At 40.6% G+C, this 26758-nt stretch overlaps 1 protein-coding gene and 1 long non-coding RNA gene across 3 annotated transcripts in view; both read left to right on the top strand.

Moving 5' to 3' along the window:
- The first annotated feature begins 436 nt into the window (after positions 1-436).
- The window catches only part of Stmn2 (stathmin 2), a 47933-nt gene continuing 21611 nt past the window's right edge, over positions 437-26758 (top strand). The window contains exon 1 of the mRNA XM_021158507.3: positions 437-716. Coding sequence (XP_021014166.1) covers positions 698-716 — 19 coding nt within the window. The 5' untranslated portion in view covers positions 437-697. The remainder of the gene's footprint in view (positions 717-26758) is intronic.
- On the top strand, positions 10604-14711 carry LOC147005682 (uncharacterized). Of its 2 annotated transcripts, XR_015046647.1 has the most exons (4): positions 10604-11115; positions 11439-11587; positions 12968-13127; positions 13675-14711. It is a non-coding gene; the product is annotated as an uncharacterized LOC147005682 (long non-coding RNA). The 2 variants fall into 2 exon arrangements; XR_015046646.1 differs by having other exon boundaries at positions 11439-13127.

Genomic DNA, 26758 nt, shown 5'->3' with positions numbered 1-26758 from the left:
CAACTATGCTAGAAAGAAAGACCAGTAGCCCAGGCCATTTCTGAGCTGCCACCACAGCCAGACATGGGTTGGTTTGGGAATGCCATCATATATTAGGGAGGCTAGGATTCACCAAGGGCAGGGCCAAAGGTAAAAGACAAAATAAGAAACAGTAGTAACACAAGCTTTAAACAGATTTATCCAACACTCAGCACACTGGGGTGGGTTCTCAGGCCCCTGAGTCTATTCCTTCTCTGTGCCAATCTATGCAATGACACATGTTTGAGCAAAGTATAGCCTCCTGGGTACAGGTAAGCACAGCCCAGTCCTTAGCTCCAAGGAGGCTTCCAGGCTAAGGCACCACTCCACTTGGACTGTACTATTGGGCTCCAAAATGGGGGGGAGCTTCCAGACAAGGACTGATTTCCATATCAAACTGCATTCTGGTACTTTGTACTCCAGCACCATTGGCCGATCAATATTTAATGCTTGGAGATTCTCACTCTGCGGGAGTCATGTCAGGGGACCCTGAGAGCCAATCTGCTTGAGCTTCTGCGTGATAATTATTCATGGGCTCCTGCCTCTTGCTCTTTCTCTAGCACGGTCCCACTCTGCAGACTCAGTGCCTTACTCAGACTCCTCTCTCGCTCTCTCCGCGGCTACAGCTGGACCCTTCTCCTTTGCCTTCGCCACCACTCCGTGCGTGCACATCCCTACAATGGCTAAAACAGCAATGGGTAAGAATCGCGCTTTGCTCCCCACAGGCTCTATCTGGAGCCAATCTCTCCCTTTCTCTCTCTCGGAGCTCTGAAGACATTAAAAGATATTTTATAAAGGGAAAGACATTCATGACAGGAACTGTGAAAGGTTGGAGGGAGCTCTAAGAGACCAAAGGGGGGAGGGTGTCTTTGAAAAACTAAAGTAAATGGTTTCTTTTTAAAAGATAGAAGCAGGTAAGTTTTCCTCCGATGGGTAGGAATTTTATTCTGCTTCCATATTTAAAACTAAAGTGCCCATCAGAGGGGAGGGGGCTACCTTAACGATCTGCCTTCCGTGAGGTGAAGGGACATTTCGGAAAGTGGTTTTGAACGTCCTATATTTATTCTGTAGTTTAAAAAGATAATAGGGACAGGAAGGGGGTGATGTTGGAATAAAAGAGAAAATGCAAAGTCAAAGCGGTCCCATCCTGGAGGTTTGAGAGATGAGTGGGAACGGGGGAGGGGAGTGGGCACATTTAATGGTATTGTCTATCTTGGAAAAACCGCTAGTCTTGGGGCGCGGTGCTGGGAGGTAAGGCGGCCGGAGGGGTGGGGTAGGACCTTAGCTCCTTTGTTTTAGGAAGAGGGAGGGGAAACAGGAGGAGGGCGTGGAGGGCGCGGGTGGGCAGCTGCAGGGGCGGGGGAGCGTGCGCGGCGGGGAGGGGTAAAGGGACCTGGCTTCCCAAGGCGCCGGGGTGGGGTTTCTTTGTGTGTGAAGCTATGGTGGGAGTGGGGGGGGGGCACCTGCAGCGCTGGGCACACTTTGCGGACCGCCCCACCCTGTGCAGAGTCAAGCTATCCCCACCCGGATCCAGCTCCACACCCTCAGTAGAATGGGGGCCCAATGGGGAGCTCAGCACAACACTGAAAAACCCAAACCCTGGGGGAAAGGCAGAGCCCCGCCACGCCCCACTCACTCACTAGCAGCCTGCGTGCCTGACCTGACCACTAACCTCAGCCGCTCCACCCTGGCCTCATTGTTCTTCGTTAACATATTTTTCAGAACCACATTAAATAGGATATTTAGACCTAGTGGCAAAAGAAAAAAAAGGGGGGGGGAAGAAGCAGGGGATGGGGGGGACTATTCTGAACTCCTTAGGCCATTTCGCGGGGAAGGGGAGGGGGCAATTAGGGAACCTGGAAGGGTATACAGAAAATAATACAGATAAAGATGTGTAAGGGTGACATGAAGCAAAAGAGGTCAAGGTCTTTAAGATGAGCCTCGTGCAATTTCAATTTTGTGGGTCAGATGGAGCCAAATCTTTTGGGCTCTGTAAAACCGCAATAGAGTCCAGTCTAGATCCAGTGCCGTCGTTCCGAAAGGTCCTGTGCTTCTTGTTTCCCTAGGGTGGACAGACTGGGAGGGGCCTGCACTGGGGAAGCGGCTGGAACCACACACACACACACACACACACACACACACACACACACACACACACACTAGATCGAGCTACTGATGCAGAGCAGGAAAAAGGATATGGACTGGCTCCACCCTGCCCTGCCCCACCCTGTCTGCGGAGCTCTGAAGACTCAGGCTCCAGGCTGGCTCCCACGAACTTGGGTGGGGCTGCTGAACAATCTGCAGTCCGGGCACCCCTCTTCCTAGCCCCGCCTTCCAGAACAGCCCTGAACCCCCTCAGGGTGTGCACACATCTGCCCTGGCTCAGGGTCACAGGACAAAGCCCCTCCCAGCGGATAGAGGCTGTGCAGAAAGGCGAGCCCAGCCTGGCCGCACAAAGACGCAGCCGCGCCCTGCTGGGCCCCTGGACCACAGAGGTGACCCCTTTCATGTGGTTCGGGAAGGTGTCCTTGCCCATGCAGAATCCAAGGACCTTTTTCCCAAGCCCAAGCCCATGGCCTTGTGTACTGGGATAGAGACCCCACTGAGGGTCCTCCAATGGGGCGTGGCTCGATCCCACCCCTCGTTGCTAGAACCAAAGCCAGTGAGCTTGGGGAGCAAGCACGTGGCGATCGCGCGTGGACCCGGGCCAGCCCTGCAGCACTCGCCTTTCTCTCGGAACTGGGTCTCGCCCCCACAGGAGTATCCCAGGAGAGGGTTCTGGGCAGTGTCCTGAGCTACTCTCGGTTGCCACAATTTGCTATCAATCTGCTTGTCCAGAAGGGTTCTGATGGGGTTTGAGGAGATTTTCCTGCTCTGTCTGTATTCCCACGGAGAGGTTTCAGCTGCAGACGACTGGCTAGTTACTCCTTGTGACCAGAATTGTGATTCCTTAGAAATCATCATGATTATTAGTCCAAGACTCACTTAACTCCTCTTAAGTCTCATTTGTTCAAAAAGTATGCTGGTCCCTTTGTACCGATTAACCCCGTGCCACTAATCTACCTAATCATCTTTGCCAACCTCCATCCTCTTCCCATACCCAAGCACAAAACAATTCTATCTGCATCTGTTCATTTCCGTTTCTATAACGTAGATACATTTTGACTTCCCGTTGCTGTGTTGTATGTTCTTGTGGCTGGGACGTGTGTGCTGGTACTTGCTAAGGACAGCCTATGCACCAGATGATCGCTGGAAAATTCTCCACAGAGAATTGTTTTAGTTTCAATGGGCAAAAATTATATATAACTGAGATGTTATGCCCCTCCACAAGAGGATACCATACATACATACATACATACATACATACATACATACATAAATACATACATTTTTGCACGCATTTTTTGTTTCCCCCAAAAAATTCCTCTTCCAAGAGCTTTTTGATACAGTCTCAATTCTACCCAGAAAAACGGATCATAAAATGGTGACCACCAACCAATGAAACTCCCACCCCACAGATGACAGGTGCCAAGGTCCTTTCTGCCATAATTAGACTGCACTTGTGAATGTGAGAAAAGACATTACCTCCACAGTGAAAAGAGTGCCGTTTGGGGTTTGGGTTTTTTAAAGCATTGATTACCCATTGCAAAGGGTAATCAATTAATCAGCAAGGACAGTGCTTTTCTCCTGATTCATTAAATAATCTATGTAGTCAGCATGTTTGCTGTAAGTACTTATTGTACCGCCCATTATCTTCTCAAATGGGGGCACAGTATAAACTAAAGCATAAACAATTAGAAATAAAAAATTGAAGATTTTATCAGGATTTTGGGGGGAATAAAGAAATAAACGGAGCTTGATCAATCAAGTACAAATATCTAAGTCATACTCGTTGAGTGGGTGGCAGTAAGCAGGGTTCTGCCCTGTGAAGCACATTGTCAGGCGCTGGAACAATGATGTCTATCATTGGATCTGTGGTGTTTGCCTGCACATGTTAAAAATCTATGAGGAAAAGCATGTTTTTAAATGACCGTTAAGATCCGATTCGTTGTAGCTTGAAAAATTAAATTCTAGACCTCTGTTTCATCAAAATTCCTAGCAGTTTTGCACTGACTTACAAACAGATTTGTGGGTTGTTTATTTTTTTATGAGAATCATTGCTTCTTCATTAGACATTTTTTTTTACAGGATTTCACTTCTGGCATTTAAACGTTACCATTACTTTTTATTTAAATTTTTAATCGCTTATGGATAAATAGTAATTTGGAAAAATAAACATTAGGTCATTTGGCACGATATGCCTTTCATCAAATATCTGTCAGTTAAAAAAATGCTGCAAGAAGTTCCATTTTGTGTAGACTCAAGACATGCCCTCCCGGGATGCCGGTTCACATAATAAAATAGTTTCCTTTTGTAACTTAGGATCAAAATAGTTACTTAGTTCTGTATTTATTTTATATCTATCAAGCAAGATTTTTGCATAAAACACAAATGACTAACTATAAAATAGAAGATGAATCCATATTGTCTTTTCATTGATAAATATAGTACATCTTTAGGGAAATTGCTGTTATTCTGTCCACGGATGCTTTTATTCCCTTAAATGAGATGAAATGTATATTCGTGTCACTCCAGTAGCTAGTTGCTTGCAAAAGGCTAAATAAAATTGGTCTCAAAGCATGTGGCAGCTAACTGCACAAACCCAGACCTGGGTGTGGTCAGCCCCATAGGGATAGTTAATCCGAAGCAGCTTCCCACCAGGTTTTTTGTTTGCTTGTTTGTTTGTGGAAAAACATTCACTGTTGTTACCGTGTAATCTGTAACATTGTATGAATGTCTGGTCCACAGAAAACACTCAAACCCAAATGCTTCCAGAACCGAAGCTATTTGCTTCCTAGTTCTTGCAATTGGGAGACCATGGAGTCTGCACTAACTTTTCACACCACTAGAGGGCAATCAATGTCTCTATGATTGATTTTAACCTGGCTTCAAGCACTAACTGCTAAAAATAAATAAATAAATAAATAAAATAAAAAAAGTTTTCTTTTATTGGAATCATTCGACTGTTGATTTAATAGAATAATGCCATGCTTTGCTCTTGTGAATGAGAAGGGCATGCACATATCTACAGTGGGATGAGAGATTGCAATCTACAAGTTGGCAGAGCCCCAATAATTAGTCCCTCATGATCTTTTTTCCAGTTCCATTACAGCATAATTATTATATCATTTATGTTACTTCTGGGGTTGTATGGTACATAAATGGTAGAAAATGTCAGTAGTAATCGCAAAATTATTTAGAAACAGATGTTTTAATTTGTAAGTAAAGACATAAATTAAAACCATTGTTTACTGATTCATTTATTTAAATATGCCCCATGCTAGGAACAGCTCTAATGTCAGAAGCTCCACCCTTAAAGGAAACTTAAAAAAACAAAACAAAAAGTGAGTGAAGCAGGCAGGAAAAGGTGGTCCTGAGGAGGTGTGGCCAGCCTGGCAGCAGCTGCTCTCCATCTTCCCTAAGGATAACTTTTTAAACCAAATCTAATGAGATTTCCATCCAATTGTTGTGCATGTTCAACAGTTATGATTTATATATGACATATTTATAAATATATACAATTATACTTGATAATTGTTGGAAGATGACCAAAAAATGGCCTTAAAACCTTTAGTAGTTTTACTAGTATAGTAAATAACTGATACCAATTTTAAAGAAAAATAAACATATGAGTATAAATTAATTGTGATGATTATCAAAGAAAATCGTTTCGATGTTCAATGGAATGGAGATTATTTTTATATACTTTACATAGCTATAATTTACCTTTAAGGTATTTAATACTATCATGTAAATGTGTTTCTCAAACTCTAGTTCAGTTCTTATTGCAGTTTAATTCTCTGGGGAATGACTGAGGGAAGAGGCTCCTTCAGCTCTGACAATCTGACCCTGATGCCAATTCCAACCATGAAGTTGCCACTGTTAGAATGGAGTGATGGTGAGCATGTGCCCCTCATAGGAAGCTCCACTGTTCTGACTTTGAAATCTGTGGCAATGGGTTACAGAATATTTCACTTCCAGACTCATATGCATAGGGATTTAATTCCTCTGAGGATATGTATTCTGTGCCATCACTCTCTCTTAATTAGATTGTTTAAAATATATTTATATTACAGGACTCAACAGAAGACCTTTGAGAAAAATTGTGGGAGAAATAAAACTGGCTCTGTGAATATGTGTGTGGGTGGGTGGATCTGTGGCTCAGTTAAGAAGTATAGGGGACTTTCAGGATAGCATCTGAAATGTAAATGAAGAAAATATCCAATAAAAATTGTTAAATAAAAAAGAAGGGATAATATATAATATGATATTACTGTTACTTACAAATGATACACAGAACAGAAGTTAAACCCAGAACCTTTTAGATGTAGGATAATGCAAAATTTACTAGATACTTAACTCCATATGGGAAAGATAGGAAAACAGGTTAAAATCATACTGAAGTTAGTGTATGTGCATAGATAGTACTTACCAAATTATTCCAACAGAGCATTTAATCCTAGATGTTGCATGAAAAAATATTATGAATTCACTGGGTTATAAGGAATTCATTAGGTATGACCCTATTTTGGAAAACAGATTAGGTTTGGTATGGTGGTGGCTCATGACTGCAAATCCCATCACTCAGGACCTAAAGGTAGGAGGGTTGTAGGTTCAAGGCCAACCTGGGCTATACTGTGAGACCCTAATTTAAGCCAAATAAGTAAATAATTTTTCTACTTTCTTAAGTCAATAAAGAACCTCCATTATTCATCATTACTCCTCTAAGGATGTTGGTCTAGAAGGGCAATAAATAGGTCATCAAGGAATATCATTAAAAAGATCATGTATCCGTCTCCATGTGTGGTGAGTGGCAGGGCAAAGACATGATACACTTCTGGAAATTCTGTCCTGCAGCAATCGTACTAAACACACAATGTCTCAAAGACAGCGTTAAAACCAGGATCCCAAATAACAATTGGCCCAGGCGGTTGGTAGACTACAGGGACAGCCCAGAACTGGAGTAAGGTTATCTTTTGTTTGTTGTTTTCAGTGGGTTATTCCAGGTCTTTCCAGGTCTCTGGAAGCTGGAAAACCTTAGATTGGTAGTTCTCAGCCTTCCTAATGCAGTTCCTCACATTGTGGTAACCCCTAATCATAAAATTATTTTGTTGCTACTTTATAAATGTAATTTTGCTACTATTACTAATCAAAATGTAAATATCTGCTATGCAAGATGTCCGATATGCAGCCCCTCCTAAAGGGAGTGGTTACACATAGGTTGAGAATTTCTATTTTACATTGTTATAGTTGCTAATCTCTTGTTTTGTTTGGTTGTTGTTTTTGTTGTTGTTGTTTCTGTTACTGTTGTTGCTGTTGTTTTATTTTTAAGAAAGCAATGCTAAGACAGCATGGCAGAGGTCGTGTGTGAATGGTTAATCCTGGAGGTTTAGAAATAAAAATTAGAGATAATAGAAATGTAAACTGAACACATGAACAAGAATATGTTAGTTCTGTAATAACAATTTTATTGCAGTGTTGCTTTAAGAATCATTGCTCTGGTGCAGACAAACTGCATCTTTCAATCCTTGCATCCACCCCAGGTATTTAATTTTAATCTTCAGTTTATGAAAGAAACTTAAATCTAAAAGAAATACAGCCTAGGCATCTATACTTAATAAGACTATATATTATTTCAAGACTATCTTACTAGTTCAAAAGCAAACGCGCAGGAGAGAGCTGTGGGAAAGCTCTGACTCCCTTGTGAGAATTTTTTAATTATCTTTAATAAAAGAATCTGGCCCTGTCATTTGTCAAGGAGACATTTGCAGCAGTAAAGCCTGTGTCTATAATAACCCATTTTCATTAGTCATGATTAAAGATAACATTTTGTGTACATTTGTTATTAATTGATGCATCTTGGCACTCCTGGCACTGGTCACCCGGACTACGCATGTCTGGGATTTGTGTCTGAGAGAAGGCACATGGATGCTGTAAAACAGAGCAAAATCCTTAGCAAAGTTTTTATTTACAATTTTGTTTACCTTGGTGAAATTATAAGTTCCAAAATCTGTCTTTGATATAAAGCAGGTGAATAATAGGGCTGATTGGTTTCAGTGATTGTCTGAGTTTCCCTCTTTGCTGGGTCATGCTGCAGACCCTTCAGAAGTTCCCACTTAACAATTGTCCTTCTGCAACCATTATACTTGAGGTCTTGAAGTCTGTGCTATTTTCTCTGTTGTCCAAGAACTAAGGAACAACAAATTGTTGACACTGTGAGCCACTGAATGTCCTTCTATCAAAATGAACATAATTGGATGCAATCTCTTTAAATCTTATCTCCAAAATACATTTTACAACAAATATTCTGAAGTCTACACTAAATTTTGATTAGTAATTACCTTGCTTTTAAAAATATTTTTCTATATTAACATCAGTAACAAAGTTTAATTTCTATCAAATAAAATTGCTCATAGTTAACCTAGTTGTTTTCCAGCTGAATTCCTTAGTAACAGAAACCTAACTTCCATGGGAAGGGGGGCCTAATTGATAAGATACTTTGACTTAGAAAATTGAGACCAGGAAACACCACCTCTGGTATCAGGGAGTACCAGACTGGTGGCAGCCTCCAGGAACCCGCCTCAGGACACAGTTCAACATGCAGCAATTTGTTTTATTTCCAATACAAATATCTATTGCCATTCTGTAACTCTGATAGCCAGGTTGCAGCTGTGGTTATCCCCTCCTGATTACCATGGTGCAAACGTGAAAATTACTGCAGTCAAATCTCTGTGGCAGATCACAAAACCCACACTTCTGGCTCTAGAAAAATTGTTTCTCCTTTCTCCTTCAATCAGAGCAAATTTTTCCTTTTATAATTTTTTCGAAAAAAAAAAAGCAGATAAGCCCAGAAGATTAGAAATTGTTTGGGTTCCTCTTGTTTTGTTGTTTTGTTTTGTTTTGTTTTGTTTTGTTTTTTAACAGATGTCTCAGCAGTTAAGATCACTGGTTGTGTTCCTAGGGGACCCAGGTTCAATTCCCAGAACCCAGAGGAAGGCTAACAACTCCAGTACTGGAGGGATCCTATGTCCTCTTCTGGCCTCTTCAGGCACTAGACACACAGGTGGAACACAGACTGACATGCATACAAAACACCCATACACATAAACCAAGTATCATTTTTTTAATTAGTATAATCTGTCTACATGAGAAAACATTTCAAAAAACATTCACTTGTTCCAAACGTCCTTTTTTAAAAATCTTCATGTAATACCTGTGCTTTGGTCATAGTATAGAAGTCATCTGTTAAGGACTTAGAAAAATTTACTCAGTCAAGTGTAGAGAAAGAAAGGTCGGGTGCCCAAGGCAGACATATAGATTAGATGTGGATACAAAACTAATTACAGTTAGCACTTAGTCCTCTGTCCTAAAATCAAACATGCATGAAGATTAAAACTACATGCTAGGTATGTTTGCCTGCAGTTCAAAAACATTGATAGCTAACACCACTAAGAATGACATTTAACAGCCCTAAAAATTACCTACTTTAAATTCGTGAATACCAACTCTGTTCAGAAGCCTGAGGTTTGTATTCTAAGGCTATAAATGAGCCTGCTCCTCACTCTACAGTAATATGCTATATTAAAGATACCAAGATCTTATACATACTAACAAAATAGAAAAGCAATAGCAAGAGTTACACCTGCATAGAAGGCTTCTCCCCTTTCGCAGTTCTGTTGTAACACCCAAACTATCTGACCAGCATAATAAAAACATCGATTAGAAAGGACTGAGATCACCAAGCTGGTTAGAGTCCTTTGGTTAAAATGTTTCTCAGGTCTTCCTGAGCATTGGAAAGAGTTTCTGTTCTGAGTGTCTGAAGCTGGCCTCATGAATTTTCATACCTAACAAGCTCCTTGTTTGTATTGAAAGTGATTGTAAGCAAATACGAACGTGACTGGTGTCTATCAAGTAACTGCATAAATGCAAGAGTTTGTGTTCTCTTATCATTAGACATAATAGCTCGCTCTGTCTGTCTGTCTGTCTGTCTGTCTGTCTCTGTGTGTATATTTCTGTCTCTGTCTCTCTCACTGTGTCTCCAAATCTGTCTATCTCTGCCTCTGTGTGTTTCTGTCTCTGTCTCTCTCACCAAGTCTCTGTGTGTCTCTCTCTATGTGTAGTGTTTGTGTGTGTAGTGTTGGTTTTGTGTGTGTGTGTGTGTGTGTGTGTGTGTGTGTGTGTGTGTGTGTGTGTGTATTTCTCATTCTAAAGCCCAGACTGACCTCGATATGCCTGTCATTCAAGCTGCTGGGATTACATGTGTAGACTACCACACCTGGTTAAGGGGATTGGAGAGGGAAGGGTGTGTCATGGGTAAATGCCAGTGAGCTTGTATTTAAAATAAGTAAGGAAAACAAGAAGCACAGCCTAAATCTGAAGTCATTTGCTTTTGAAAGATACATTCAAAATAATGAAAACTGAGCTAAAATGGTGACTGAACCCTTCAGCAACAGCAGGGACTACGTTGAGGGCTGGATATCAGAACCCTGCTGAGCAGCCTTGAGCCTTCTTCTTGAGAAGTAGCAATGAACTCGCCCACAGGTCCCTCTGTATCCTGCTGCACCTAACCTTTCCGAACCTAAGCCTTTCCGGAGGAAGGACGGTGGTGGGGCACTCACTGATCTGAGACAATCTCGGGGCCCAATACAGAAACCCCAAGGAACAGGCAGGAAATATGAAAGGGATGAGAAGAAACAGATAGACCTCCACTGCTCCATCTTCTGTCTCACTGTTCCCTGCAGGCATCATCTTGCTCTACCTCTGAGGCAGTCAGATCAAATCCTAATCAGAGAGAATACCCACATCCAGGCCCATGTGTACCGAAAGCTTCCTTAAAAACTGCTTTCCAGAGAGCTACTAGAAATACAAAGCTCCAAGTAGTAAGAGAGAACAGATCAGCACGCCAGGCATCAAGCCCTGCAGAAACCAAAACAGAAGCACAACACTTGGACAGAAACACAGCACTTCAGTTCCCCAAACATGCTGGGGCTGGACCAGGTAGGAAAGAGCTGCTGCAGGGTGGTGCACAGGTTGCACAGCACTGCTTTGACCCTGCTCTGCTCACAGCCTGAGAAGCCCTGAGCAAATTGCTCATTGATTCTACAGTAGTAATACAATCCTCACCATTACAAAATAGGGAAATAATGCCTAGTCATGTGCTGCTCACTGAGAAAATTAGGTAAGCAACCGAATACTTAGCATTTTACAGTTTAAAAAGAAATTAGTCACATTCTCTGACCCCCTGAGCCACTCAAGAAAAGACTAAATAAAAATAATGTTAAGATTAAACATCTCACTTCTTATGTTAATTTCACACATAGTGACAACCTACTGGAAAGTCCTTGCAACTGCTGAAATGGTCACTGCTCAATAATTTTTTGAAACAGAAGAGAAATTGCTATCCTATACAGCAGCTGGAGTAGTAAAATCTCCAAGACAAATTCATATCAAGCAAGGCCAGAATTTAATAGTAAGTGCATTCCATCTGGGTCGAAGTATTATTGCAAGAAAGATAATTAAAGTAAGAGTGTTTTTGTAATATTATTTCTGCCACATTTTCCTGGCACTAATATCTCATCCTACTTGAACAATGTAGGTGACATCAGTATAATTGAGTCTTCTTGTAGCAGGAAAGCTTATCAACATCAGATGTCAATTAACACACACACACACACACACACACACACACTTCTTAAATCACTATTGATCCATCGGTTTCCTTACACCCCAGCTCTCTTTCCTGCTCAGTCATCCCAGCCCCTAGTCTCCTTGCGGTTAATCATGCTTCCCCACTTCAACTTCTAAAATCCTTGCTATTTCTCAAAAAATCAATATATAAAAACACATGATATTTAAACAAGGGGTTGATGTAACTCTAGATACACTGAGAAAATCTGCCCTCATATTTACAGTATGTTTCAGATTAGATAGTGCTTATAGCAACCTACTCACAATCTACTTAATACTGTGTCAACCTCACACACTATAAAACCAGATGATAGGATATACTCCTACCTTCTCATAATCAAGGAGTCATTAAAAGGAGGAGAGTCACATGGGAGCAAAACTATGGTTCAAATCCTCTCAAGGTCATTCATAACTACTGCAAAAAAGAACTCCCCGTTGCTTTGAAAAGATGTAGCCATTTTTCCTGAGTTTGAAATCCTCAAGGAGAGTCTGAAACTTCACAGGATGCTTCATTTGATAGTCAAACAAATAAGATGAAATTCTGTACTTAGGATGAATTAATTTTTACAAGTTGAAGACTGCCATGGAGGAATTAAGCAATTTTGAAAAGACCTGGATTACATTTGTCAAAAATTCCCTGGAAATGAGATATATAAAAGGAGCAAAATAAACAATTGCAGTGTGTGCTGTCAGCTGTATTACAGCCTACAGAAGGTAAATTCACACACAGACATGCTCACATCCACACTTACATGAGTGCACACACACAGGCACACAGGACACGTGAGAAAGAACACTGAGCTCCTGTATCCAGCTCTCATGGTGGTAACAATGTCAAAACTCCCCATTTAAAAAGATCAAACCTGGAAGCCATTGCTTCTGAGGAAACACACAGCTACGATGCTCTTCTGTGAGATCACTTTATAAACTTTATGACCATGAAGACACAGACTGAAGATCATTAGCTAAGATGGCAAAGAAGATTTCTCACAGTTGCTGTAGCTCTCCCTGAACAGACTGTGGCAGCTTTCCACGCCACCCCCAAGCCAGCTTTCCTTGCTCTTTCCTTCCTGTGAACTCAAGATCATCTTGTGACAAATTTGGCAATTCGCCATAAAGTCTCCTTATACTTTTTTTTCCTTTCCTCTTCCCTATCATTTAGTGTTCACCAGGAACAGCCTCTCCTCTGCCTTCTGGGCTCTGCAATGTGGAATGCTTTTCCTTTTTATATCAGCATAAGACACTTCTTTCTCTTGTTTCCCAGTCAGCCTGGGTATTAATTGGAGCCAGGCATGCTCTCTACTTTGTCTTCACTCTAGCAGGTATGTTCTTTGCAGAACTACTTAGGTGAACATGCACAGATCCTTAGCATGTTTATCACTGTGACTTTACTAAGAACCTTACTAGGAGTATCATCTACATTCTAACAGGTGAGAAGAGGAGAAGCCAAAGACCGTAACTGCCGAATTTAAAATAAATGATGTTGATCCAGAGCCCATTTAGTTAACCGCAACCTACAGTCTCCTTAAACAAAATGTAGGTTCTGATTGTATTTGCTAGTTTTGTGGTAAGAGTGAACTAAGTTATAGAAGCATATAGTGAGCTACAAACAAACAAAAAATAGTTATGAAATGAGGGTGTTGTTGGGAAGAAAAAGTGGTTTATTGAGGAGTTCAGTGAAAGGATATAGGGAGGAAACTGTCAAAGCACACACGCAGAGTTAATAAAGTAATGAAAGAATGTTTCTTAAAGAATAGGAATTGTAAGAATTGGATTTCCACATCCTTAGTATCCTCTTCTATTGCTGTAATAAAACACCTCAGTACAAACAATCTTGAGGAAGACGTGGTCTGTTCCATTTGTTTACAGCTCTACATCACAGCGACCATTGATGGATGTCAGGAAAGGAACTTGGAGGCAGGAGCTGATGAAGGACCATGAGTGTTGTTGACTGGCTTGTTTCTCATGGCTTGCTGAGCCTGCCTTCTTAGATCATCAGAAACCTCCCATCCAGGGGGTTCACAACCCATAGTGAGATGACCCACATCAATCCTTAATTGGGAAAGTACTCCCCCAGGCTTGTCCACAAACCAATCTGATAGAGACATTTTCTCAATTGAGGTTTCCTCCCAAATGATTCGAGCTTGTGGCAAATTGACATAAAACCAGCCAGCACATTTAGGTATAGCCCTTTAAAGTGTCAAAAAATAAAGAACAACTTGTTGATGGTTAGTTTTTATTAGTAATATGTCAACAGTTCACTGTCAACACATCACCTCATTCACTGCAATAATATTCGATCCTTATTTGTAGACAAACTCACATTCAGAAGGTATAATGTTACCTTAGACTGACAAACTCAAGTTCAGAAGGCATTTTGTGTTATCTAAGATTGACAAACTCATTTTTAGAAGGTATAATATGTCATCTAAGATTGGTTAGATCCAGAACTGGAACACGAGTCTTGAGTTCCAGTTAATATTTTCTTCATTACTCTAGACGACTATTTGCTTCCCTCTAGTTATTAGTGAGGGCAGAAGCAAGAGAACATATAAATAAATAAGAGAAGAAATATTTATATGTCTCTTTTTTCCTTGGCACAATCAGCTGTCTGCTCTAAGAGGAGGTCACAGGAAAGGTCTCAGAAAACCCATCTTCTAGCATTATTCAAAGCTAGTGAACTTCAAGAGGAGAAGCCAACCCCACCATGCTATTTGTGGCCTCTGGACCGACCGTTAACCTCCAACTAAACTCAGTTTCTAGGACAACTGACAAACTCAGCATCCGTTGCTTACTCGTGAATGACAGCCCCTCCCTGCTCAGCAACCAAAGGACAAGCATTTGTAGACATCTGTTAACTGAACGAATGTTCAGAGGAATACGTGTAGGGGAATACAGAATGAATATATTACAGGAGAGACACCCTCTCCACTCCCAAAAAAATGCAAGGTTGAGAAAAAAATTAGTAAACAAAATAGAGGAAAAGGGGCAACTTGGTCAGGAGCAAGCCAGGAAAGGGGGTTTTTCCTTGAAAAGCCAAAGATTCTACAAAACCTTTGAAATAGGAACCTTGACGTTTGAATGAAGTACATACACTTAGCTTTGGAAGCTACATTACATATACAAATGGTCACCGCATTCTACTTGATAGACCTTCTGTCTACTTAACCAATTATAACATAGCTGGATTTCAAAACTGTGAGCAATATTCCAATTAAAACCCTACTTTTGAGAAAAATGTAAATAAATAAATCTAGAGTGAATAGTCTAAAGAACAAACATTGTATCCTTGGGTTTTTGCATAACCAACTGGCGATATTTTGATAATAGCACATTACATGCCAAATTTCAATTCACATTTATATGTGCAAATCAAATGCTTAATTCTATTTTTATTGTGTTTTTAACCAATGAACAGAGTATTTGCTGCCACAAATAAAGTAAAATCCATAGGCCACCCCAGTCTCTCCATCTAGTTACACTAGCAGGGAATCTTCATGTCGTAAGAGTGACTATCAGAGAGTTCCAGATGGCATGCAAATGGCTTATGTTTTATGGATCACTTTCTGCCTGTGAGGAGCAATATTTGAAGCCAAAAATAGACTTTTCATGAAGCCTTAGGAAGAGTGGGATTTGCCCTGAAAATTTAACAACTTGAAATCAGAGATATGGGTTGCCTCCTGAAACATTTGTTGCCTTAGATAACATTCACACTATCACACACACAGCTATTATGAAACACAAAGATCCAGAAAGAAGAAAACATTCTAAGACATAAATATGAACATAAAACTCATAAGATTTTCTTTATTATAACATGTTTACTTATTATTAAGATAAATGTTATCTACCTTATGTTCACCTAACATAAGGTAGATAAAGGATGTTTTTACTTCAGAAAACAAAGTGTATGTAAAGGAAAGATCATTCCATTTTAAAATCTATTGAGTATTTTAAAACCAACTATAAGGTCACCCAGTAGTATGTAGAGAGGTGACTTGATATGTTCAAGTTCTGCAGACCTTTAGATGTAGTCTAGTGGTAGAGCTTGATCCCGGGAGCAAGACAGGGGTAGGGAGATAAGGAATTTGCAGTCATGAAAATCTCCCAAAGACACTCTCCACCTCACAGCTTATTCTACCGATCTCCAACAAGGAATTCATCCATACCAACAGAAACGGCACAAAAGTAGGAACTCCGTTCTACGCATGTACAAATTAAAGAGAAATGCCACTGTCAGGCAGGCTCTGTGACTGGAGACCTTGGAGAGAGAGTAAGTGTGCGTGGACACGGCAGGGAAGAAGCAGCAGTGAGCAGGTCATGTCAGGATCCATCCTCCGGAGCTCCTGTCAAGGGAGGCTCTCACCTTCACCTCAGAGCCTCCCTCCCCCCATAGAGAGACTCCCTTGACAGTTCCCTCGAGATTTATTGACCACAGCTGTCTGCCACTAAGAAAAGAAATCAATATTCAACACCAAAAACATATAATCAAGTAGAAAAACAGGCAAGTCAAATATCAACTAAGAACATAGAATCCTTTTAAAGCTTACCATTGCTCTGTTCATTACATCTCCCCCCGTTTGTTTTCCACCAGCTCCTGCTGCCACCCTCACTGCCAACCACTCCCAAAGAGAGAGAGGTGCCTAGCTAGGTGACAGATGGTACCAGGTCTGATTTCCTCAGCTGCGAGAACATCGTTAGGGAATTTCCTCTATTGCTTTCAAGTTCAGGGCACTAGGTCTGGGGATTATTTTTATTTCCCCGTGATTTTTTTTTATTGATTCTTTGAGAATTTCACATCATATAACCCAATCCCACTCCTTTCTCAGTTCTTCCATATCCACCATCCACCCTGCAACCTCCCCCCAAAAGAAAATAGAAAACAAAAATTAAGAGAAGTCTAGCCGTGGAAGCTTTAGTATATCATGGTGTGTCACAAAATAGAGCTTATTGTACAAATAGCATTACTTGAAAGTGTTCACTGCAATGAGTCACTGATGGCTGAGGATTCCAACTGCATGAAGCCAAGTGCCCTGTCGTCAGTAATCTGTACATAGTGCATTGAAAGTAATTCTTTGCAGTGAGTACTTACCAACTGGATGAAACCAGTTCTTCAAAACAAAAGAGAACAATCAAAATGCAATAACCATAAAACTCCACACACCATGGGAAGAACGTGATCTTTTGGGAATCCTTATGGTTATCCTGAAGGTTAACGAGCAGAGCTCCTCCTAAGTTATTCCAGTTCTCCCGCATTGCATAGCTGATTATTTCAAACAAATCCAGTCCTCCACAGCACTGTCTTCTCTACGTCATCTGCATCATTTAAAAAGGCATGTTGGTGAGCGTTAGCTGTTGGAAGAATAGCCATCTTACATTTATCGTACTATAAGCATGTGAAGCCTACCTGCAGGCAAAGTTGGCCTTTTCTTTAATTTCAAATTGTATTTTTCTCAACTTCAGTAAGCTGTAATTAGAAAACAAAATGGATGTGGAAATGTGTGACTTAATGTGATACTTTAACATATTTAGACACTGTGAAATGGTCAAACAACAACAACAAAAGACTTAGCAGCATTTCCCTGAGCCCATGCTTACCTTCTATGAATATGCTAAGAACATTTACAATCTACCCCAGATTACCAAGTGTATAATACTTTATAATAAAAATTCCTAAAATGGTTTGTAAAACAAGATAGCCCTAACCTTTGACTGCATCAATGCTCTCTGCTTGTTCATGTGTGCATTCAGTGTTCTCTTGAATCACAAACTAGCAATAAAGTGTAAGTGTAAGTGTAACTCATAGGACTTGCTTTCCTTAAGGCAAATCTTTCCTGACTGCTGCTTAAGCACACCTGTTTGCATAAGCATAGTACACTTAATAGACATAGACACTGACTGCACACATAGACATAGTATACCTGCATAGACACTGAATGCACACCGTCAGTGACTGACTAGCACTAACTCTGATGAGTGTGCTTTGGAAATCCAGCTGCTGGACAACACTGAGTAAGTCTGTGTACAGGGTATTCTATACAGTGTCAGTAGAGACGTTAGTCTTTCTCTTACGTTTGGAGAAACAGGAAATGCGGCTCTCGGGTGAAGCTCCTGTGGCTCATGCCTGGCATGGTTTTGCCTTCTGCTAATGAGTAGTAAGCACACCTGCTGGGATTACAATTTAAATACAACTACCCTGACAAGAATTCTATTTGGTGCAGGTATCAGGGATATTATTTGGCAATAATACCAAGTTAAAACACTTTTTTATTCACAGTTGATATTACACTAGTATCCACGGCATGGGTCTGTTTTGATGCTGTTGAGACAGATCTTACTATGTTGCTTAGCTGGCTTGGAACCAGGCTGGCCTCAAACTCTCAAAAGTCTACCTGCCTCTGCCTCCAGAACACTAGGATTAACGTGATGTGCCGCCATCCCTGGAAACAGCATGGATTGTATTTTCCAAATAAGGATTTCAAATTATAAAGACATATAAAAATCTGTGTATTAAATGCCCCAAACTGAAGATAATCACAAAGTGTTTTTTTTTTTTCTATCAGGAAAAAAAACAGATAAGTGTTAGTCTGTCTTCAGCAGATTTGCTTCTGTCTGTCTTTTTCTTAGTGACTTTGAAGAGCATATCTCAAGGCATGGATTTTTTTTAAGATATACTCAGAACTAAAATAGTAACATAAAGCCATTCAGATTGGTTGACATTTTATACCAGTTCAAGTGGAGGCTTGCATGCAAGCACTTCTAGAACGATGGATTGACCGACCTTTGGGAAGTTCTTAGAATGATAGAGGAGATCCGTTGAAATGGGGCTGCAGACGCTCACAGCACAAGCTACTGTGACCCTTCCTTTACTTGCCTGTTTCTTCATATTCAAACATGGCCACTATTTATCTAGGGATTAAGAAGGGAAGAACCTTCAGTGCTCACAATAAGGCTTGGTGATAAAATTTTGACACATAAGCAAAATAAGATTCTAAGCTTCTAAGATTTCTTTAAATCATAGTGCATCTTGACCTCCGTGGACCTTAATATCTTTTACTGGGGGAGTTTTAAGAGACAACTCCCCTCACCCCGATTGCAGAACAAATTTTTCATTAAACAGTGCAGGAGCTGTAAAAAGTCAAGAGACACAGTATGAGTTTCCCAAGTGATATAATTTACTGCTACTGCAGTTTGGATCAGAACCAATTTACAGCAGCCCATTCCCTTCCCTTGTCGTTATTGCTGGAGCTGAGAATCCACTAAATTAACATTTAAAGGCTTCAGATAATTTTGTAAGACCCAGTAATGGGGTATACTTCTTTGACTCTCTTAAATGCCCCCTTTGTTTGATGTGAGAGTTTTAACCTACAAAGAATACTGGAAATGCGTTGACTGATCATAATGTGACTCTTCCCAAACCTCCCTGGCTTTGGTGACCATAGTCTCTGTGAGTAGGGATAGGTAGGATGAAAGTGGGATGACTCTAATTTTACACTAACCTAATTAACATTATGTCATCCTAGCAGAAATATCTAGAAACATTAGGTCATATCAGTGGTTTTCTAAGGTACTAAAATAAGGCTTTAGATCTAGGGGTTACGTGGTTTTCTTTTTCAGTGATAAATGTTCAGTTACATGTTCATCGATAAAATATTTTAATTCTCCCAATTTAAATTAGTGTTGTATATAGAATAAATACATACTAAGCATGGATAAGCAAATTCATACTAGCCTTCTTCTTTGTGTGTGTGACGCCGTGTGGTATATGCACCTGTTTGTTAGATGTGCAGTATGCATGCACATGTGTGCTCATGCATGTTGAGGCCAGCAGTCAGCGTTGAGCATCTTCCCTTGATTCCTTTCCTGACTTGTTTCTGAGACAGAGCCACTCAGTGAAGCTGAAGCTTATCAGCTGGACTCTGCCCCTGGCTGCATTGGCTTCAGGGATGCACCAGTCTCTGCCCCTCCCAACATCCCCGAGTGTTAGAGTTACCTGTGCCAGAGCTGAGGCTCCTCAAGCTTGCTTAGCAGGTGCTGCAGTTGCTGGGGCATCCTCAAGCCCTGTTTACTTCATTTTAAAACACAACAGGAAGCTTCTAAGTCCTCTTAATAAGGGACTGCACATGTAGCTCAGCAGCACAGTCTTTGCGTATCCCAAATTAAGCTGTGGATCGCATCCCCACTACCACAGAAACTGTACTTGGTGGCACTTGCCTATAATCCTGGCATTTGGAAGACAGAGGCAAGAGGATGAAAGGCTCGCTATTATCGTTGGCTACAAAGCCAATTCAAGGGATGCCTAAGATACATGAGGCTCTCTCTGCCTTAAAATATAAATAAATATAAGTAAACAAGTAATAAATAAGTTCTGAGACAAAATGGCACACCTGAGTGGAGTAAATAAATAAATTAACCTAAATTAATGTGAAGTGGTGGCCACTGTGAAAAGTGCTGAATACATAACTAGCATGTCAGGGTATAGTTAAAAGAAGCAGCAGGAGTGGAAATATGCAAAATGTAAACATTTTAAAAGAGTCAAAAATTACTGCCAAGTAGTTGATTCCTACCTATGACAAGGCCTGAGTGTGGGGAAGGGAACAGGCTGGCAGAAACAGGACTGTGGTCTTTCTTAACAGTCAGGGCTATTAGCCTAGATCTTTCCAGAATCAGCTAGCAGAGGCCAGTGCTTGTCACATTGTCTATCTTCCAGAGTTAGTGGTGGTGGCACACACCTTTAATGCCAGCACTCTGGAGGCAGAGGGAGGTGGATCTCTGAGACAAGCTTGATCTACAGAGTGATTCAGGCCAGCCAGCTTTACATAGTGAGACCTCACCTCAAAGAAAATTAATAAAATAAAATATCTTTGGAACAAGCTACAAGGACTGCTGGGAAAACAGGATTCCTAGTTAAGCAGTAAAGCTTCATTTGCCTGGAAATGACAGAGTCCTTCTTTTTAAAAAGCAGTGTTTATCACTGTTTGCACTAATTGTAAGTCATGGTCAAAAAATTTTGATCTTCCTATTAGAAAGAAACCAAGACATCCAATTGCTATAAACTGTGTGCAAGAGACCTTGACTTTGCATTCTGTAGTGCCTTGTTTTGTCCTCTGTCCCCAGAGACCTTCCTAAAGAAGTACAAGTTGACTCCATATGGGCGTTTAGAACTTGCCAGGAAACTCTCCCTACTCAACCAACATGTTCACACCTGAAGCCCACACAAGGAAGAGCCAGGAAATAGGCAGGCTGACCCCAGGCTGGCCCCAGGTCTGCCCCAGGGTGACTCAAGGTGCTCTCCAGCCAGCCTAGAGCAGCCTAGAGGACAGCCAGCCCTCTGTATAACTGTGCCCTTACTGTCAACAAGAACAAAGAGTGAAGATCAGGGAATTCAGGTTCTGGTCTCTGACTCTCCCTAACTCAAAGCACAGTTTCCTGTTATTAAGTTATGCTTTCAACTTTTGTTTGTTTGTTGTTTGTTTGGAGACAGGGTTTCTCTGTATAGCACTGGCTGTCCTGGAACTCACTTTGTAGACCAGGCTGGCCTCGAGCTCAGAAACCCGCCTGCCTCTGCCTCCCAAGTGCTGGGATTAAAGGTGTGTGCCACCACCACCGCCCGCTTTCAACTTTTATTAAATGGCCTGATAGCTACCGTGTTTTTGTGAACTGAATTTTTAGAAGGCAAGTTATCATTAAAAATAAAATGCTGGCCACCCATATAGTGACGCTGGTGGCATCTGTGTGCTCCATAATCACTGCAAAATAGCTTATCAATAAAATGATAGTTATGGGGTAGGGAATGAATACCAGTGTGCCAGGACAGACAAGTATCCCAATCAGCAAAAGCAAATAAACATTTTTCTCATTTGTTGTTGAAAACATTTAATCTCAATGGGGGTGGGGGGCGGGTGCCCTACTTTTGATCCTTCATTTCCTAGAAAAAAGACACACAACTTTTATTATTACAATAAGCCTTAGTCAGCACTAGAGCTGGGCAGGTATCTGCCCTCTATACTACTAGAATCTACCTCCCCACTAATAACCCCATGTTGTCATTTGCCATGTCCTATCTGGGCAGCATTTAACTAGAATTAGCCAGCTCTCAAGGCTGTCTTCAGGATGCACCTACCTCATGGCAGCTTTGTCATTCTCTATCCACCTTCTCTTCCTCATGGTCCTCCTCAGAACCCAAGCCTGGAAGCTCCCAAGCCCACCTATATCAACTCTGCCCAACTATAGCCATCTTTTTTCATCAATTAGGGATAACTGGGGAGGGGGTCAGGGTCACATAGCACAACGACGCCTAGAGACCAGATATCTAGCATTAGGATACATAGCAAAAGACCAAACCTCAAAACTCATTCTTCTAAGCATTTATCACAAATTCTGAGCTCTAAGCTCACACTTTTAAATACATCATATATATGTATATGATATATACATATATCATATATATTATATGTGTGTATATACACATGTATGTATTATATATACACACATATGTCTATACATATATACGTCTCAGTTACCTGTCTGAATTGGCTTCGTGGATCCACTTGCCTTTGTCCCTCTGAAAACAACCCTGAGTGTTAGAGTTACAAGTATAAAAGCTTTTAAAAATAATATTTTAAAGGAGATAGTTTCTGCTAAAGTAGTATGTTAACATGTGACACTTCCAGAATGTTCTGTTCTGGAACATATGAAGATATGTTAGCAAGAAGCATAATACATATTACTCCTTTTCACGTTGAATATTAGATAAAAGTAAGGACTAAGATGAGATTTTGCCCAGAAGACATTTCTATAAGGCTGCCAATTCCAAATTAAATAACAACAAAATGAGATATATGAAATGTCATATTAATGGTTACTCCCACATAAGCCAAATGAAGTGGAAAATTGAAAATTTTTAAGCCATTTACTTCTAATTGTTTGGGTCTTTAAAAAATAATGGAGTATAACATCATTAATAATGTATATTATTTTCTACTTAAAACAAGACATATATCGTTAAAATGTATTTGAAAGCTTGAGAAAAGCTCAGAGTCTGTGGTATATACATTTAGATGAATGGGAGCCATCTTCATCTGTTCATGCTGTTTTCTAGAGTAAACCAATCTCCATGATGCTTTAATCTAAAATGAACTCTTGGCTGATCACTAAATCCATACATTCTTTTGAGGAATGGTCCTGAAGTTTCCGCTATTTTATATCAGTATTTATTATCCATAGGCAATTTACACATCAAAAAGTGTTGTATTTTCTTTCTGCAAAATCATCCAATCATCCATAGATGACTGGCATCCATAGATTCAATCACAAATTGAAAATATTCAAAAAGTCTTTGTATTAAACATGTGCATAACTTCATATAGATATTTCCTGAACAATAGCAAATAACAAATATTAACTAACATAATTGTTAAATTACTAGATATTTAAATAATTGAGACATGGTTTCAAGTATATAAAAATGCACACACACATAAGTAAGAGCAGATAGACTATATATACATATATGCATGCAATAATAATTAGTGAAAAAGAAGCTATGAATTTGACAGAGCAAGGCCAGTTTTGTGGGAGAGATTGCAGGGAAGAGAAGAAGAGAGAAATGTCATCATATTATAAACTCAAAAGCAAGATAAACTTTAGAACTTATCCAGGAGGAAGACTCACAAAAGAAATGAAGGTAAACACAGGTAATTGGCAAATACTACACCCTTTCTTTAAGGGGCTTGAGAATCCACAGATTCTGATGTCTGCAGAAGATTCCAAAGCGTGTCCCCCATGCATACTGAAGAATGGCCTGATCTATACCTGTGTAATCAATGACTTGTGTATGGAAGTAAGGGAGGAAATGTCAGAAACCAGCAGTTTATGAGTTTTACTTCAATAGTTTCTTGTTGCAAACATGTAGACAGTGAAATTAGAGCAAATCACATAACAATTTGCTGGGAAGGTGACCGGGGTGAAACTCAGTGGCGAAGTTCTTGCCTTGCATACACAGACTTGGTTCAACACCAACATGTGGGAGAGACAGAGACAGAGACAGAAAGAGAGAGAGAGAGAGAGAGAGAGAGAGAGAGAGAGAGAGAGAGAGACCTGCGAAACAATCAACAAGAAGGTGAATCCAACATTAAAAGGATGGGAGAGAGTCAGACCTATATGAAAACTAAATCTCCCACTTTAGCAACCATCAAAAATGCAGAATGCATTCCACACCTCTGAGCCTCTTCTTCCCTTATAAACTTGGACCTTTCACAGCACTATTGAGATACTTAAGCAAGAAAGGTCTACCGATGCTTTTCTTAGTTCATCGTTTGTGCTCAACAGAGAGCACCTAGTACCATTATTCACAATTTATTGTGGCCATTTGGAAAAAATGAAGAAAGTTCAATTAGTGTCCATACATCACAGGCTAAGAGACTATTACTATATAATTATTATACTCTGTGTGGGTTGAATTTTAAATGAATTCACTAGACAAATGCACCTATCTGTAAACATTAGTAGTTAATAATGTTTACCAACGCATCGCTGGAAAGGAATATAAGAAATCACCTATTAACTCCCACATTCTTGCAAAGATGCATTCAACTCTACCTGGTCTTAGGATATGGAAAAAATATTAACATACATTGACTCCAAAATGCAAGAAAAGACATGATTGTGAATGGATGTAATACTAGCAGAAAATGAGCACATTTCTCATGGTACTTCATATTTGCTGGCAAGTCCTTTGTTGCTACTTTTAAACCATAAAATTATTTGTATTCCAGTACATCAACCCACACCGAATTCTCCTATCAGACCCACCCTATGAGCCTCAGCTTGGTCACATTTTACATGAAAAATCTCCTCTTTAGAACCCTATTCAGAGAGACCTTTTACCTTTCCTTCTGTGGTATTGGAAACCTTTGTCCCAAACCCAGTTATTTTCTAGCAATTCATTCATAAAGGTTTGTTTGCCCTCTTTGTTTCCTTTGCACTACACACTTTCTAAGTCATGCCACTCCACATCACCTCCTGAACTTCCAGTATCTGTTTCTTGATGTCTCCTTCACAAAAGCACATTAAGAAGTATTGGCGGAGATAGTCCTAGAGAAATGACTTAGTAGATAAATGTGTTTGTTGTGCAGGTTCAAGGACCTGAGTTCAAATTCCCATAGTCCCTAATAGCACACTCCTATAACCCCAGTTCTCCTTTGGAACCATAGGAGATTCACAGAAATCTCACATAAATTCAGACGAGCTCTCCTGGCATAGTCAGTGGGAAAATAACTAAGAAATCCTGTCTCAAACAAGGACCAACACAAGAGACTGTCTTCTGACTCCATGTCTACATCTTGATATGTGCACACTGGCATTCACATAGAACAAGAGCACAAAGAAGGAAGGATGAAAGGAATGAAGGAACAAGGGAAGGAAGGGAGGGAGGGAGGGAGTTACAAAACAACTCTGTCCAGTATGTATAGTGGCTTCCTACTCCTAAATTGATAATGAAGGCTAACCTGGGAGGTTTTTAACACTGAAAACAGCCCTTACCAATTGGCATATACTGGAGCTATGGATGCAAAGTAGGACTTACGGCCAAGACACATTATCACCCTATACACATCTCTAAGTCTTTCACAGGGGCTAGAGTTGGCTTAGTGATTAAGGACGCTCACTGATCTTCTCAGTGCCCACATCAGAGGGCTCACAACTGTCTAGAACTCCAGGGGATCTGACACTTCTGGCCTCCTCAGCCACCTGCACTCACATGTACGTACGAGAGGATGTACATCCACATATAATGAAAAATAATTATTTTAAAATCTATCACAGAAGATTCCAAAGACTCAATCCCCAGGCTTAAAATTCTTTCAGTTTGCCTGCTTACTCATGATCTTTGGATGCTCTGGCACAATACTGATACTGTTCTTCATATAAGCATAATGCAGGAAGGGAGCAAAAGTCCAAATTCTGACCAAATACCTATGAGCAGAATTAATGCCCAGGAAGACGTTCTCGCAGAAGTCTTAAAGCCCAATTGAGTCTACCTATAAAAAGGTTTACCCTAGAGCTCAGAGACCACCCTTCAAAGTGCAAGGGGAGAGAGAATGTCAGTTCTTGTGTACTCCCACACACAAATGGTCCCATATTGTCTCTTTAGAAGCAAGTCCCATATCAACAAAAATAAACACATCCTCTCTGCTTTGTTCTCTTAAACACTACATAGTCACTTTTAGCAGAAAGGGGAGATGGTTGAGACTGAGTGTCACAGGCAGGCCTCAAACACGCTGCCATCCTCCTCCATCAGGCTCCTGAGAGCTAAGATAAAGGCTTGAGCAACTACAGCTGATTAGCACTGCTCAGTCTTTGTAGGCCATGTGCATTGTTTCTGGTTGCCTATTAAATCCAAGACACACACTTAAAGAGGAATTTCAGAAAAAACACAGAGTACACACTGGGTGATGCCTTATTTGAACCTTAACTTATTGGCCTGTGTTTTTATTGTCTGAAGTTTGGCAACCTTGGCTGTGAAGCTCTTCCCATTGACCCACCTCACTGCCTCAAGTCCTTCACAGCTTCTCTACATCACGTCTGTGCCCATGTGATGTTTCCTGTTTCCGCCTGTCTCAGTCGACTTTCTATCCACACCCTGCCTCTCTGACTGAGAAACAGCAATGTTCTCTTGTATTTGTGCACTTCGATAATGCCTCACAGAAACACCTGCCCATACATGGTGATCCCACGTACTTGAAATGGAAACTGAGTTCAAGTCACTGACTGTACTGGCTATTTTTGTGTCAACTTGACACAGCTGGAGTTATCACAGAGAAAGGAGCTTCAGTTGAGGAAATGCCTCCATGAGATCCAACTGTAAGGCATTTTCTCAATTAGTGATCAAGGGGGAAAGGCCCCTTGTGATTGGGACCATCTCTGGGCTGGTAGTCTTGGGTTCTATATGAGA

This window comes from Mus caroli, unplaced genomic scaffold, assembly GCF_978045245.1.
Source record: "Mus caroli unplaced genomic scaffold, Mus_caroli_1 scaffold_3, whole genome shotgun sequence".
NCBI lineage: Eukaryota > Metazoa > Chordata > Mammalia > Rodentia > Muridae > Mus > Mus caroli.
This window is presented reverse-complemented; position numbering and strand designations above follow the sequence as displayed.